At 36.7% G+C, this 17,181-nt stretch overlaps 2 protein-coding genes across 5 annotated transcripts; one reads left to right on the plus strand and one right to left on the minus strand.

Moving 5' to 3' along the window:
- The first annotated feature begins 355 nt into the window (after positions 1–355).
- Positions 356–13,277, plus strand: LOC139108573 (uncharacterized). Of its 2 annotated transcripts, none has more exons than XM_070666979.1 (3): positions 356–1,887; positions 12,233–12,415; positions 12,572–13,277. In XM_070666979.1, the coding sequence occupies exons 1-3, from the start codon at positions 1,732–1,734 to the stop codon at positions 12,656–12,658; spliced, it is 426 nt and encodes a 141-aa protein (XP_070523080.1). In that variant the 5' UTR covers positions 356–1,731; the 3' UTR covers positions 12,659–13,277. The 2 variants fall into 2 exon arrangements, with proteins under 2 accessions (XP_070523080.1, XP_070523081.1); XM_070666980.1 differs by having other exon boundaries at positions 359–1,887; positions 12,233–12,403.
- An 88-nt stretch (positions 13,278–13,365) lies between these two features.
- On the minus strand, positions 13,366–16,893 carry LOC139108571 (tRNA (uracil-5-)-methyltransferase homolog A). Of its 3 annotated transcripts, none has more exons than XM_070666972.1 (8): positions 16,432–16,893; positions 16,207–16,365; positions 15,951–16,143; positions 15,748–15,875; positions 15,418–15,668; positions 15,113–15,347; positions 14,853–15,045; positions 13,366–14,513 (listed from the first exon to the last, which is right to left on the minus strand). In XM_070666972.1, exons 1-8 carry the CDS (start codon positions 16,747–16,749, stop codon positions 14,278–14,280), a joined length of 1,713 nt encoding a protein of 570 aa, XP_070523073.1. In that variant the 5' UTR covers positions 16,750–16,893; the 3' UTR covers positions 13,366–14,277. The 3 variants fall into 3 exon arrangements, with proteins under 3 accessions (XP_070523073.1, XP_070523074.1, XP_070523072.1); XM_070666973.1 differs by having other exon boundaries at positions 15,951–16,128; positions 16,207–16,361; positions 16,428–16,892; XM_070666971.1 differs by having other exon boundaries at positions 16,207–16,361; positions 16,428–16,892.
- Between the last annotated feature and the right edge of the window lie 288 nt (positions 16,894–17,181).

Genomic DNA, 17,181 nt, shown 5'->3' on the forward strand with positions numbered 1-17,181 from the left:
CTAGAGATGGAAAACTAGGTTTCCATCTCTAGAGTTATCTTCCCTACTCGATCATCGACTTTGTTCCTAGTCCGACACCTCTAATTCCAGCTGCACTTGTTTAAACTGTCAGAAAATCCGTACCTGTTGAAATGCGAACAGTAAATTAAAGGGACTCGCATGGAGGATCAATTTCTGTAAATTATCTCAATGACGTTTACAATTCGAGAAGGCAGACATATACTTGTCTCATTGTGGATTATAAAGAAAAATGTAAAATGTTGCTTCAACGTAACGAATTAAGACATGGATGATTTATGTGAAGAGACGGAGCAAAAGTAAAATAAATTTAATTTTTATGACAAACTTTTTACTTTTCTTCGAAAGCACAAAAGCCATAACCTTTCAAGATAAATTATTACCTCTTTTCTGGGAAAATTAATAATTTACCCTTTAATTTTCTTTAGGTTTGATTCAGCTTGACTTTGGATTCGGTTTATATACAGCAAATATAATAATTCCAATTAATTTTCATTAAAAAATAAGTTGGGAATTTATTATTTAATCTCTTGTATTACTGCAATTTCTGTGTAATAATATTTGTGTAGATTAATTGTAGAGTTTACAGGAACAAAATACGCCCAAGGAAATATAATGTCAATTAGTTTTAGTTGGAGATTGTTAAATTTTTCCTCAAATACTTGTATTAAAGAATAAGTTATTTTAAAAGTAATATTAAATTAATTGATTGCTTATCGCGTAGAGCGTTTGCAATAAAAAAGGCTTATCGATAAAGCTCGCGGGGAGAGTATTCAGAGTGTTGCAATTGAAAATTAAAGAAGATGAGCATAATTAATTTCACTATTCGATTTTTATTCCCCGAGTAACTTTGCTCGTTTTGAGAGCGGTTTCCTGAGGAAAAGAAAAACTTTTAATTATCATTCATTACGAACAAGGGCGGGGGAACAACGAGTACACAGCGATGTCACTCGCACTCTTGTTATTTCTTCATTACCTACGTACGTATTCTCGAGAGAAGAAGATACGGGCTAATTATCTCTTATTAAGGGAGAAAAAGAAAAATAACTCCCCCGACCTATGCCTTCGCTATCTTTTTACCCAACTAGGCGCACCCCCGCGTTGAAAGCGCAGCAGGCAAGAGGACACCTTTCGAGTGGACGCTCGCGGCCGGAACTTGGCACGCCGCCTTTTATTACCAAGTGAACCCATTTTCGTACATCGCAGCTTCGAAATGGAAATGCTAAATAAATGTGCTTCGTCATTCGATACTTTTCTCTTGGTGAACTTGGCGTTCTTTACGAGCGTCAGAGAAGTACCGGCGCCTGCGTGATGGTACTACGCGTGCAGACCGAAGTATATAGGAGCGTGACTGCCCACCGCCACCGTCACATTGCATCCCTTGACGTACGTCCTTCAGCATCGCCGGTTTCCGACACCCCTAGTGTGGCGGTCGGTGGTCCCAGCTACGAGCTGAGGGATCGGTGCCACTTCGAGGTACGCCACGTCGCGGCCGATCGACCGAGAGAGCCATCAGCCACGACCGCGTCTTTATCTTTTCCGGTGTTTGGTGTTTCATCCTCGAGAAGGCGACCAGATATATCGATACATCGAGCCGATTTTATCCTCCCGAAAATCCACCCCCGCATGTCGTAAATCGAGACGGCCTTATCGCCGTGGGAATAAGACGACGTAACCATCCGACGACAGGACTCGAGATCGCACGCCGTTAATATGGGCGTCCGTTTCATTCCGTTGATCGTGGTGACCATGGTGCTGATAATCACCAGGAGTTTCGGATGTGCCGTCGGGAAGAGGAGCACTACGAGTGATATCGCTAACGATCCTGATTATCCCGACTATTCGTTCAAATACGACGAGTCGTATCCGGTGAGTAAAGGATCCTTCTTCCGCTTTTAGCCCGCGCCAAATTTCTCTTTGAATATACGCGTTATCACGCGGCTAGCGCCCTGTCATTTCCCATTCCCACAAGGCTCGTCTAACAGAATTTCCCAATTACGTGCAGTTTTATCTTTAAAGATGAAACAGGAATACTTTTTTTTTTTTTTTTTTTTTTTTTTCGTGTTTTATTTTATTTAATTTTTTGGTAATTTCTTTAAGAAGTAACAGCGCCGCGTTGCATCGTATCGTGTGAAAAATATACTTTCTTATTTCTATATTCTTATATCAGCGTGTAGAATAGAAAGCTGTTTCTTCAAAGCTTTTCGAGCGGTTTAAAATCTCAAGAATTTATCTAAAGTCGTTTCTTCAGATTTCTCAATAAAGAAAAAAAAAAAAAAAAAAAAAAAAAATAGGAGAAATGCGGGGGATATCCATTAACTGTAACTTTATACTAACGACTTTGCTTATTTTCTTCACTGTAGGAAAGAGTAAACCGTTGTCTTCCTCCCTAGTAATTACGTTAGCTTTCGACTTGGATTTGAATTTAAGAGAATATCAGGGAATCCATATCTTACATGTCGCATCTATTACGGCTACCGCTTTTAACTCTCTCTCTTTCTCCACCTCAGTATCCGATGACCTTTATTTTTCTCTTGCCAACGCTTCTCAAATTTCCTTATTACGACACTTTCTATCGCATTTTCTGACGTAGAAACAAAGTTCTCCGGATACTGGCCCCCTACGTACGCTAGCGTTTCGCATTGATTCGAATCTTGATTACAGGTAATCGCACGCTTGAAAAGTCGCAGCGCGCAAACAGTTTAACGAGCAAAATATTGCGTTTACGGTATCGCGACGCTGTACTTTGACGGGAGTTGGCAATTTGTAAATTTCACGATCGTAACCGACTGCAAACTACATTCTAGACTAGTCTGGACCATTTTTGCCAACTTACCTCGGCTACTAAGATTAATCTTAGCAATTCAAATACCGCGCACCGTTCCTAGGAAAAGATCCTGAACATCGCTGCGAATTACATTTTACGAAAAAAAGAAGAAAAAATATGATTTTGTTATACTTAAAATTATTACTTTTATATATTTTTTTTTATTATCAAGCTTTACTTTATGGATAATATAGAAGCTTTTTTTTACAATTTTTCTCGGAGAAAATGTTTCAGAACCAGGTTTAAAATTAATATAACCGCATTTGTTGAAACCGAATATCTTTCGAAAACGTTTCGAGTACAAAGACACGAGTTACTATTCTTTACTTTTCACATTTATTTTTCACGTCCCGTGTATGTTCATTTTATTTTATTGAATATCGAATATCAGCGCATTTTTACGGTACAAGAGTTTTGTTTTCAAATAACACGCAAAATATCACAAAGAAAAAAAAGAGTCGTTTGAGAACCTTCGGTCGTATAATTTTATCACAATTCGATTCGTTGATTCCTTATTCCGTTAATACTGCTATAAATGTTTTATTTTTTTTGTTAATAAAAAATTTTTTTTAGCTTAGTGCAAATATATTTCTCTTTAACGCATAGTATTATGCGACGTAACGTAACGTAACGTAACGTAACATTCAGCGACGCGAAACACATTTATTTACAACTACAATAAAAGATATTAGATTTTATACAACTGTTCTGTAAGTAAAAGTACATTAATTTCCACCATGAGAAAAGTTAATTTCACAAGCCACGTCCGAGAAGAATGAATAACGCAAAATTATTCCATTTGCAAGTAATCGCAAATGGAGAATAATTTATCCGTTTGTAACGATACTCTAGAAGAGCCAAGTTATATTCTCAGCGTTTCGACGGCAATTAGATAATTTTCCGACATGGCAATTAATTTCGCCTTTATTTTCTCTTAAGCGGGACATTCTGAAATATTATTTCCCTTGCTCACGTCTTAATGTCATCGAGATCCAGTTGAGCGACGAAAAGTGCCACTTAGCTCATCCGTAATTAGGAAAACAACGGTCCGTTAAATTAACGTAAATAACGTATACGCTAATTCGTATCACATTCCGCTGTATCATCTTCTCCCAAGATATCACTTTAGTTCTCGACTGCACGGTTCGCGTTAATTAATCGCGGATTTTTCACGCTCGATTGACCAAGACGGCTCTAAGCGTTTGCGAAGTTGCGTTTGCTAGGAAAACAGTTTGCGCCAAGATGACTTTGAAGAATCGAAGAAACTCGAGCGGAGTTGATTGCGACAATGTATCGTTTTAACGACAAACGTCTCGGTCTCTCTCTCTCTCTCCCTCCCCCCTTTCCGTGAAATTATTAACTTCTCAGACGACGTTTCCATTACCTGCTAATAATCGCGCTTCGTTAATTCAATCGGCTACGACTTACGATCCCTCTGTTTAGACGGAGACACATTGTCGCGCAACTTTGTCGGCGCTTCATTTCCGTGATCGCCGCCTTCTCGATTAGTTCTCATTTCGTGTAACGCGGGATGAATTCTCTGGTTGTGTATTAATTCTTTTGTTCAGTCGGCTGCTACATCGTTGTAACGCTAACGTTATTGCAAATTGAAATTTTCAAAGTTAAGTATGTAATTAAAATTTATTTTAATAATAATAATAATAATAATGTGACAAGTTTATTAACAAATATAAGACAGAACTCTGATAAATTTAAAGAAAATTAATTTAAAATTAAAACAGAATTTTTTTTTTTCCCAGAAAAATACTGATATTTTAAAAGTAAAATAGTGTTGATAAATTTTCAAAAAATTTTTTATCAACTCTTGATTTTAAGGAATAGGATGGCAAGTTTAATTACGCAAAAGAATGAAATTTCCACTTACTCCACAGCGTCAGATTTACAGTAAAAGAACACTATCCGTTGGACAAACTTCGTTACTGTAATTTAATACGTGACAACTTGATAACATAGATAACATAGATCTGATTAGTGTAAATTATATATTTAATTAGTTGGTCGTATCAAGTGTCAAAGTAATTAATTCGGGGTTGCATGGGGAAAGACCTGTTAATTAAATCGCGCGTAACTTATCGAAATGTTATCCGCTGATGTCACTATCGCGTCAAAAATACATGAAAACACGAGAAAAATTGTGAAACGATTAAACGACACATTTTTACGGCAGAAGAATTTTATATTTCCCATAGAAAAGCGGGGTATTTACGTTGCGGTAATATGCACGAAGATATCGCGAGCCGTTTCAGATACTATCCACGAATCTAAAACATCCCTCTTGATGACGAAGAATATATCGCGTGGTAATCTTAGGAATAACATAAAAATGCATTGCGTATTTCTTAGACTGTTTTACATTTCGCCGTCATAAAATAAATTTTCTTTTAAAAAAAATTTTCATTTTATTTCAAGTCAAAGCATACGAATTAAAATAAAGATTAAATATTTAAAAAGTCAACATTGTCAAATGCAATAAATTGGAATGCATTACATGTATATTTCATATACATTTTAAACGAGCCAAGCAATGTTTCTCACAACGAAACTTGTCACGCATGAGATGTACGCGTAGTAGTAGTTATAGAGAACTCGATAGTGTCAAGAGCCGCAGCCTCCCTCCGTTGTTTCGCTATTTCTGCTCAAGTTTCACCGTATTGTTTCCGAGTTACGAGTCGCATCGGTATAACCCTTATTCTCGCTTTGAATCGCACCCTATCAGTATCCGAAGGAGCGACAATAGTAGAAGAAAGAGAGAGAGAGAGAGACACAGCGTGGCCCTAAATAGTCGAATGAGCGCAACTCAAGACGTCCGATTATATTTCACGCATTAAAGTCTCCCACCTCACGTTACACACGTAAAAAAAAAAAAAAAAAAAATTATCCTCATCGCCTCACCTGCCGCGGTTCTCTTATCGCCGGGTTTTAAAAAGTACACCCACGGGTGGAAAATTCGCGGGTCAACTTTTGAAATTATTCCTGCAAACGACAAGATCGAGATCCGATGTGTTTGCAACTCGTGCGCAATCGTGCATACAACTAATAAAATAATAATAATAATAATAATAATAATTAACCCGTTGGAGGAGATTTATGTGACTTTTACGTGTCTCTATAGAATCGCGATATACCTATCAACGTGGAATGTTCTTTTAATTAAATCGTTCTAAATTGGAAAAAAGTTATCGTAAAAAGAACCGTGTCCCAGGAGGCGATATCTGGCGCGGATGGGATTCTAATATTAATTTTGAATATCGAGCACGAGATCAAGTTTGCGTGTAGCATTGTCACGCATACGTATCTCGGCAAGTTGTAACGCTCGAGCTCGAATACACGTCGGTCAGCCTGGGCTCGGATACGTTTCAATTAATTCCTGCCTCGGCTGCTAACGGCGAAGGAAGGATGCGCGATGACGCAGAAAAGCCGCGTCTCGTTGGCGCGGTAATAAATTTTATCTCTATGCGCCACTAATCGTCCTGGGCTTTATCGGGATTAATACGTCGATCCAAGACAGTTACAAATTGTTCAGAAATCGACCGATCCTTCATGATTTTCTTCGCGGATCGGTAATAACGTTAACGCTAATACGACTCTAATCATCGTTAAATCTATTTCGTTTCACGCGAAATCGCCGAGGGAAAAATGTTTGGCTAAAACGGCAATAAAATATTATTCGGCGATCGTCCCGTTATTGCATCGGTAATGTGGGTTGATTCTGGCTCGGAATAGCGACTTGGAGATCGTAAATATGTTTATGGTTATTTTACCGGAGAGATTCGGAGAGACGTCTCTCTCACTCTCGTTCCTCGTAAAGCGCGAAGCGAGCTTTCTTCTCTTTTTAAGAAAGTCGCTTTTTATACGGCAAAAACGATCGCCCTTTGCGACAGCTTTCTCCTCAAATAAATATATTTCACTTTTTAAGCAGCTATATAAGTGGTAATATGTACATTAGGAATCGCAAAGGTGTGTATATATATATATATATATATATATTTTCTCCAAGGGATCTACGTCGGATTGGAATAAGACTTTGAAATGTACGTAAGGTACGTTCAAACGCGCGAAACACGTGTGCTTTTATATGACTTTTCGTCTTGTATTCTCATTGCCTACCCCACAGTTTTCGGGAGCAAAACCTTACGTCAAACCCTACCTGTTTGTTATATGTACACTCGTATCAAATCGAGTTCTTAATATTTTAATGCATCCACGTCGCAATAAATCTAACAAAAAAAAAATCATTTTCAACTTCCGCGACCGCGCAAACCCTAGATTTTCCAATAGCGCGATTTATTATCAACTATTTTATTATAAAGTACATTTATCTCGGATAATAACATTTATTTTCCGACATGGAAAAAGTTAATAAACTATTCATCGATTGACCAAATAAAAGTTGCGAGCTTTCACTTTCGATCATATGTGGTCGCAGGCCGAGCACGTGTATTTTAGCAACAAAAAAAAAAGCAAAAAAATAACGGATTCACTCAATACTTTCTCGTATCCCTACAGTAAAACGCACCCAGTGGATTTGTTGTTAAAAATAAAAGTTAATTTGTGTACCGTATCGCGTTGCTTTCGTTCATGTAATCTCACATAATTATTAAATAATTATTTTGAAAGACGTAATCATACAATATAGTATAATAATAATATCCTCATGTGTTCTAAATTTCAACACAAAGCACTACTTTCTTACGTTATAAAACACTTATTTCGTTATACGTCACTTAATATTACAATATCGCTTATACTAGACTAGCTAGACGGTTCTGTCACGTTACGCGATTAAGTTTAAAGTTGTTACTTTAATAAACTATTAACTTTGTATATTAACGTGATACTTGGCGCTCTTCGATGGGTTTAAAATTTGTAAACGAAAGCTTAAATTCTTGCCTTTCTCCCTTAGATTTAATTTTCATCATCTTTCAAATTTCGTTGTACTTTCTTCTAAAGATCACGTAACGGAATAACGATCTGTAAGTATTTAGAAACAAATGTTTCTTTTTTGTTCAAAAAAATACGTACAAAATGTTTTGAATGTGTAATTTTAAAATACATATAAAAATTAATCGAATAACGTAAACACTTTTTATCTCTAAAATATGTTTTTAATAGTATTTCTTTTATTAATTCTCATCAATTATTAATTTTTCTTTTTAGCAAACGCAAACTTTAAATTATACAATTGATCTAGAATTGTGCTTAATATTGTTTTTATATCCCATCTTTATTGTCGCTCGTTGAACGTTACATTTTTCAAAATACATTGACTAACGGCATTCCTAATTTCCATCCCAACGTAGCGCAGATTTTTTTATTTAAAAGTAAGATTCGTTTCTTTTTCTTTAAGTGAACGACGCGCTGTATTTTTTAACGTGAATATTTACGAAAGATCTCACGAGTCTTTTCTCGCATTTTATGCGTACTTGCAATTGATGCGACTCTTTTTCCATTTACTTTTAATTTCCGTATTCCATTCGAGAAATTGGTTCATTTCACTATTTGTCTTCTACCGCGTTAGAAATCTACGAAATATAAATCGGACGCTCAACTCTGAGATTTCTATTTCCGGCATGTTCATCGCCAGCGATTTTAATCCTCTTTTTTTTTTTTTTCCCCGTGACGGTAGAAACGTCCCTGAATTAAGATAAGTTGGCGACAAAAATTATACTGAATTAAATTGCATTACGTGAACGTCTGTAACACTGCAATGCGTTTATTAAAACGCATGCTAGTCAAATTTTTTATTTCCACCCGAACGAAATAAAATTGATTATCGCTCTCTACCGCGATCGTTTCGTAAAAGGCGATAAAAATATGAATAAATACATATGTATATCAGGATCTATGCGAAAATGCGTTCTCTCTCCCTTTCTCTTCCACGCGTCTCTTTAATTCGGCATTCGTCTCGTATACGTGACGTGATAATAAATTCCATACCGCCGATAATGCTTTTAAGTGTTGATGAATGTCGCAATTAAACGTTGATTGCCCAGTCTGATGTAGCAACCGCAGCCAATCGTTTCCACTTTTCTTTTCCCGTTTTCATCGCTTTTACGAATGACTATCGATGCGTTTCTTCCTTTTAAAAAATCACTCTCCATTAAATTGCTCCGCGCCACGGTCAATTAAAACATTCGGTTAACTTTTAAACGCAGCAATAACTTTGAATAACACGAGCGGCTTTCAAGAGCACTTAGAGTTGCGCGATACTGACGGAATACTCATATGCGACGGTATATGTAATGCGAATATCTCGGCTTATCAATCGGAAAAATCAAATATTTTTTTTTTATTGATAGAACGCAACGAGTTTATATAAAGATTTTTATTGCGCCTGACTTTTGCCTCATTTCGTAAGAAATTATTAATACAATCTTTCAATCGAGAAGGTGTCGCAGATAGTATATTATTACGCGTTTAAAACTGTAGCTCAATGAGAAGAATTGCGTAAGAACAACGTGGCAAATTATTTAAATGCAGATAGCTCCTTTGAGGAAATCAGGCACCGCGTGTTTTAAACGGGGGTGCGTTTTACGTTTTTCAAGCCCACTTACAAAACTGTTCCCGAGACTAATCTTAATTGAATTAAATCTTGATTGCGTGGGTAACAATTTTCCGTGAAACGTAATGAAAAGAAGGAAAAGTGTTCGCCGACCCTTCGGGAAATCGAACGAGATGAATAAACTAGGAAGCTAATCATTATGTGTGCCGTGCATGTACGGGTTGGCGTGCGCGCCTGCAGGATGTGTAATGAAACATATTATAAGACCGTGATTGTTTGCCGCGACAAACTGTAATGAAATATATTACAGAAGACGATTGTTTACTTGAACAAACGCGAGCACAGAGCGCAGATTTCAGTGTTATCACAGATGCCAATCTAGTTGTTTGCTTTTGCGCAACGCAGCAAAATTGCGAACAAGAATTGCAATAAATATTTGAGGAGCACAAGGTATTCTAGGTGTACAAAGTATCTTAGATTTCCTGTGTTTGCCGCCCCGTTTTCTTTTTTCTTTATTTAAATAAAAATCTAAATTACTTTGCCGCGGAGAGCCGAGCGCAAGTACGCGGTTACCGGGGATGGAATATATTTAAATTTAAATTTTGAAAGTGAGGATTTAATTTATTGCAAAATCGGGAAATGTTGCGGGTATCGAACTCGTATCTAAAATTGTTCCCATTAATCAAGGACAGCCACGCACGCGATGGACGAGCTAACTAGATCTGCGCCGTTACAAGTTTGAGAGAACCCGACGTAGTAATAGATAATCCAATTCATTCGCTCTCTTCTCCCGCTTCGTTATAATAATCGGAAAGCTATAATCGCGTTATAAAAATTTTACGCGGTGTATATGGTGTAAACTTGTATAACGTATATCAATATAATTTTGTAACGCTTGATTAGAAACAAATGTCTTTTTTTTTTTCTCATTACTATGAAGTAAATGCAATCGAGGGTTAGCTTATAGGGTGATATTTACGAGAAACGTAAAGAAAAATAAGCGTGCGATAAAAGGGTTGACTTAAAGGAAGAAGTCAATCGTCGTTTGTGAAAGAACAAGTGTGTTCACAAAGCAAAAAGATGAGGGAGTTGCTTCGGGAATTTATTTCAATCTGTTATATAGAGAATCGCGATTGCAGCGTAATATCCTGATAAGGCGTGGTGATACAGATTCGCTCCGGAAAAGAAAAGAAAAGAAAAGAAAAGAAAAGAACGGGAAACTGATTTCGCGGACGTCGAGCCAGAAACCAAAGAAAAGCACAAGCCAAAGAAAAGCAAAACGGTACAGCTCGCGAGAAATAAGTTGAAACAGTTAAGAATATCAATCGTTTCTATCAATGTGCTGAATTTTAATTTTTATATTTACTACAAGAATGGACACGCGCGCGCTATTTTTTAAGAGAGCCCAATTACCACCAAATAAACTACGGAAAAAAAAAAAAAAATGATGCGACTTACCCAATCTGCATGAGCTTCATCAGCGGAGTTGTCGAATTCTGCCTGATGACTGTAACAGAAAAAAGAAAAAATTAATTTAGACATGATAGTTGATGAGATTAATAAAAAGAAAGATTTTTTTTGTTTTTTAATTTATACTTACTTAAAAGTTGCTCCGCCGATGCAGGATGCCTATCCGAGGCCTGCTCCTCCTCTCATTGTCAGATGGAACTTGAAACTCGCGACCGTGATTTTAAAATCGTTATTTGTTTCGTTGAAAAAGATTCCGTCTTATCGTTAACTAATGGATTCAGTTCTTTCTTCATCTTGGTAATGCCACGATCCCGATCAAGATATAATTTCGATAACGACAGCACTGAAATTCGTAACGTTTCTTGCTCCGGTCCCTTATCTTTTACCTACTAAAAGGCAAAGAGAGCATCAGGGCGTATCTCTAATCTCATTTGGTTTCTCTTGAGCGCTCATTATTTTTATCGTCGATTCATCTTTCGTTCTAGCGTTAACTTCTAATGTAAGACAAACTCAACAAACACATACGGTAAACGCCTAACAATTACATTGCCGTGATAGAAAAAAAAAAAAAAAAATACATTATATTAATGTGTATATTTTGTTTACAAATTGACAATATATGTTACCCTGCTCTGCGTTTATCGCTATCACTCGAGAGACGAACGATCGAAAGAATGACGGTAGATAAAAATTAAGAAGCGCGACGAACATTGTGTAATTTGCACTCACGATATTAGTCCTCGATCTCGATACAAGAGAACAGCTGAGCTCTTTCTTTCCGCCGCGGAAAAATCACTTGCCCGAAATTAGTCGCGACCAAGATTTCACGCTCTGACATTGGCGATGACGTTGGAACACGCTGAATCGGAAGTCGCTGAAGGAGATGAGTTGGTAACGCCGAACGCGCAGTGCAATTCGGGACTGTAACCTTGTCGTTCCGAAGCACTTTTTCGAGGAACAAAACAAAGCGCAGAACAACAAATAAACTAACAACAGAGGAGAGTAGGATACAGAAAACGTTCGGCACTTGTACATACGTACGCGAGATTATGCTATCCACGGTCGAAAATACGCGAAATCGCGGAGCGGTTTAAGACACGTCCTCACGCTTAAGGCTCCGCAATTAGACTGACCATTAGAGCCTTTGGATAGAAAGAGACAACCGCGTAAAAGAGTGAGACGGCAATAGGTCGATTGAATTCTGTCCTTCTCTCGCCGAGTACGCTCGATAGCGTACGTCAAACTCGACGCCGATTTACTAAATGTTTTTTTTTTTTTTTTTTTTTTTTTTTTTTTTAGATAAAATAAGAAAAGGTAATAAAATATTAACGTAATAAATTAAATGTATGACTTGAGTTGGTTGCATCCTGCAAATCGCTCTGATTTTGTCATAGGTAGCGCCCAAAAGAGCGGCTCTATTGTTCGATCAATTGATGGTGGCTCTACAGAAGGTTGTTAATCATCAGGGAAAAGATTCAACCGGCGGCAAAGGTATAAGAAAATCCCTGGTGCATCGTTTGCCAGCTGCCAACTCGGAAATTCTTCCTGTGGCGGATGATCAAATGGTACCGAATTCGGTATTAACTTTTGATTAATCGTAATAGAAATTATTTGATAACGTAAAATGCAATACGGTCCGAAAATTACGCTGCAAAATTAATCGTACATTTTCTATTTATATTTAATTGTGATAATAATTGATGCCGATAATCCATCCTTGTCCTTAATTTCAGATGGACTTGCAACGACGCGGACAAGATAAAAGCGAGTTCTTCTGGCCATGTTTCGTTAACGCTCTTGCGTGCTTCAAAAAGAAGTGATAATTATCACGTCGCCATCAATTAAATTCTCCGCATCACCCGAAGACCCCCCCGAAAGAGAGCGCGAGCAATTTTCGTATTATTTCCTTGATTTAGCTGCAGCAGAATTAAATTGTAGCAGTGTTTCTCCCCGGCTAAAATGTCAAGAAAATAAGTGAAAATTAACAATGTACAGTAGCACAAATTGTACCTGGAATGTCAAATCCATTTTTATTCGAGCTCTTCAATTATTCTGTTACTTTCAGCCGCGCTAAAGGACCTTTCTTGTCAGCGATTACATTACACGTCGCCGTCTCATTTCCTCTATCGTGAATCATACGCGACACGTCAAGAAATTACCTATACTTACTTTTCCTCTTGCTTATAAAGTGAATAACCAAAGATCCATTAAACAATTTTCTTCAAGCATATCAAACAAAAAATGAAATAGTTTGATAAACCTACTAAATCCATCGATTTTTGTTACGGTTTTACAAGTTATTTCTGAATACTACAATCTCATTTTTTTGATCCATTATCCCTCGTATTCAATGTTAGTCGATCAACATATTTTTCAAAGAATATATGCACTTTTTCATTACATCGTATTGTTCCTGATCTTATGCTGAATATAAACGAATGTTTTACGTAAGTTCTCAAGATCTAAAGTAGAAATTCTTACTCGTTTTCTTCTTTTTAATCGTAATTAATGTTTTATAATTGCGTAATGCTGTTTAGAACTGGAACATAATGAAAACTTTTATTTAATTGAAAACAATATAAATAAACATTCTCTCTCTCTGTAATATAAATTCCATAAAAGTCGAGTTGCTGCAACATCTACATCTAGATAATACGGATGTCTTGACTCTATTTTTTTACTGTTATACTACTTTTAAAACAATATTCTAGCATTAAAAACCATTACATTAATTAAATCACTCATAATGCGGGACTTGGCATCTGCCACGAATTGGCGATTCCTGTAAAGTCATATATGAGATCCCAATATTATGCAATTGCCTCTTGATAATATTACTATTTAAAGACTATACATTAAATCATTTAAGCGAAATTTAATCAAATATGTAAAATAATTTCGCATATAAAAATATTTAAAGTTCTATTTAAACTATGTTAATATATATTATTATATTAAATAAAATAATTATTCAAATATAAATTACATTACTCAAGTAGATGGACAATCATTATTAGTTTTTGTTTTTTTCTTTTTTTTTTTTTTTCTACATTTCTATATTTCTAAAGAAACTAAACATTACAGAACGCGTACGTTATTTTTAATCTTGATTCTTCTACGTTAAAGAAAATTTACATTTAATCATTTTCGGGAACAAACTACAGATGTGCGTGAGTGTGTGTGTGTGTGTGTGTGTGTGTTATACAATTCTAAATGTAATGTAATGTATTAATATGTCTGACTTTGCGTTAGTTGGCTACCATCACTACCTCAGTCGACTCGATTTGTGGTGACGGGGTCGCAGACTGAAATTTGAGGTAGTAATGGGAATCAACTGACATATTATATTATATTAATTATTTTTACTTTTAATTTCTCAATCATCTATATAAACGCATGATTAAATTACTGTTTCTTATCTTGAATCGTACGTTTTGTTTCATTTCATCGTTTTTGATAACCTTTCAAGGCACAATATTAATTCACAATGTCTAGTATGAGGAAACATGTCTACTGCTATAGCTTTTACCGGTACCAATGGGTCGCCTAAATATTGCTTAGATTTAGGTCGTGCTAAATCGAGTAAATTTCTCATGGCAGCACGAGGATCACATGATATGTACACCAACTTGTTCACTTTTGTCGACTTGCGCAATGTCATTAGAGCCTTTTGATCTAAAAAAAACAAAAAAAAAAACAGGTGAGAGAATATTTTTTTATAACATTGATATGTACACTCACCGTCAGAAATGGCATTCGTGGTGCTACGACGGCGGCTAGCGTACGTGATCTTGGCGTGATGTGCGTCGAATCTCACACGAAGCGCGCATGTAAATATGTCGTGGAGCAGCGGTCACCGAGGACGGTGAGGGAACGCGGCGTACTACATCTCCCCACACTCGGTGGCCGAGAGAGGGGAAAGTCACGTACGCCAGCCGCCGTCGCCGCTCGTCGCAGCAAATGCCATATCTGCTTTTCAGTGTACATACATGTTATTTGCATATAATAACTTACGTAAACCAGCTCGTGGGGGATCAACAATAGCAGTAACATTAGACTTTGTTGTCCTATAAAGGACAGGCAATAAAATGTCCTCTGCTTTTCCAACAAAAAATTCGCAATTGCTAATATTATTTTTGATAGCATTTTTCTTTGCATCTTTTACAGCGTCGGGAATAACTTCTATTCCTAGCACTTCACCACAATGCTGCAACAATAAACGTTACATTTACAATAGTATGTTTCTTTTAGAAATTTATAGCAATTAATTATACCTTCGAAAAGCAGAGTCCTATGGTTCCAGTACCGCAGCACACATCGAGTAGCGCTGTATCCATTGTGGGTTCGGCGAGATCGATCGCCGCCTTGTACAAGACTTCTGCTCCTAATGTATTAACTTGAAAAAATGCTTGAGGCGATATTTGGAATTTCATTCCAAGTAATGTCTCTTCTATATATTCTGTTCCACTAATATGATATAAAGTATCGCTACTTTCACCGCCTATACATCTGAAAAGTTAAATTATGTAAATAAAAAAAATATATATATTTGTTATTTTTTTTCGTATAATATACTTACTTCTTAGTCAACGTTTGAAAATACAACGAAGTTACATGAGCATCGGCACCTTTTCCGGTTTCAAAAAATATTTTTAATTGTAATTTTATCTTGTCTAATTTGTCCCTACTTAAATCTTGAGGGTGTATTCCTACTATCAACATCAAATGATTGGCACGAGTGGTTCGAGCAGTAACTTGTCTCCAATATCCAGTATGATCAACTGGATTAAAAGGTTCCAAGTTTGATTCGCGTATAAACGTTTCTAGTATCTGAAACACATTTAAATTTTTTAATCCTATTTCCAACTCTGCCACATCTACTTCTAAAGAAATTAAAACTGAAATTAACCTTTACAGCAATTTTCATATTTTCTGGAATGTGACAGAGGTCGTCGACAGGTCCAACTGCGGTAGAACCCGATGCGTAAGTTGATAATCTAAACCCAATCATAATATTGTTCTGTTCACTGTCTTTACCTATATCACAAAAGAAGAATATAAATTAAACTTGGCCGAATTTTTATATTCTTGTACAAATGTTGAAACAATTACCAACTGTAAATTCGCATTTGTTTCTATATGCCTCGGTAACATCGGCAGAAAGTATATTCAGCAGTTTGCATGGCAATCCATCGTACAACTTTTTTTGAGAATATAGCCATTCTGTCAGCATTTTCCTTTCAGCAAGCATTTGTTGACCAATTTTTGTCAAAATAGATTTCATCTCTTTCTGTTTGAGTTGAAGCTAGAAATGTATAACAGAGATTACATATCTTTTGACAAAGGTATAATAAAAAAAATTCCTTACTTGATCAGGATATGGCATGTTCCACAAAGGAGTAGTAATAAATTTTATTCTATCCATGAGAGAACAGTTTGGTTCCTCGACGTCAGTCTTGAAGCGTTTGTTGCTAGATTTTTCTTCTAATCTCCTCTTCACAAAGGGGTCTGGAGCTGGTTTGGCTGCCTAAAAATGGTAAAATGGTAAAAATTAATTCAATCAAATAAAAAGTTGGAAAATATATCAACATACCTGTGCAGTGAGTTTACTATTCTTCCACACAGTTCCATTTATAGTGGTTATTGCTTTCTGACGGCATTCTTCATTTCTAAAGCAGACATAAAGCCAGCTACTACCTTTTCTAGGTGGCTTTACCTTGCACGACTGTAAGTCGAGTTTCTCGTTAAGTAGCTTCTTGAATTCCCCAATGCCGTAATACTTTGGTAAACCACGCACTTCTATCTTGTACTTCTCAGAAGTGAAATCATCTCTTTCAAGATATGCATACGGATTTTTTTCGCTCTCTACAACGCTGGGAGTTAATACTTGTGTAGAGTTTGTGTCACTCATTATATCAGTTTTCTAATTATTTCCAATTCTTTCTAATTGTTAGCCCACTGAAAACAATTTGTTACATTAGTTAAAAACAAAAGCTAAAACTGATTGGGAAGCACATGTTCCTATTGTCACTGCTCCAGATAACCATAAAAAATTTAGCGCAGGTTAGGATGCATGTTTACCTGCACTTTTTTTTACCGTTACTCCCACCAGTTCCACCCTGTCTCTTTTACAGAACGGACGTTCGCCAACAGATGGCGATTGATGTAAAAGCGTCCGATTGGGTGATAAATTACGTCGCGGTTTTCGCGTCCGGGTCCGATCATCAGGGACTTCTTAGTCCTAGACTTTTCATGGTCTTCGCACACAATCACATCTCAACCGTCATCCGGTTCGGACGGAGCGCTCGCGGGTGAGCGAGCGAGAGGACCGAGGCGCAGAGGA

This window comes from Cardiocondyla obscurior, linkage group LG15, assembly GCF_019399895.1.
Source record: "Cardiocondyla obscurior isolate alpha-2009 linkage group LG15, Cobs3.1, whole genome shotgun sequence".
NCBI classification, from domain to species: Eukaryota; Metazoa; Arthropoda; class Insecta; order Hymenoptera; family Formicidae; genus Cardiocondyla; species Cardiocondyla obscurior.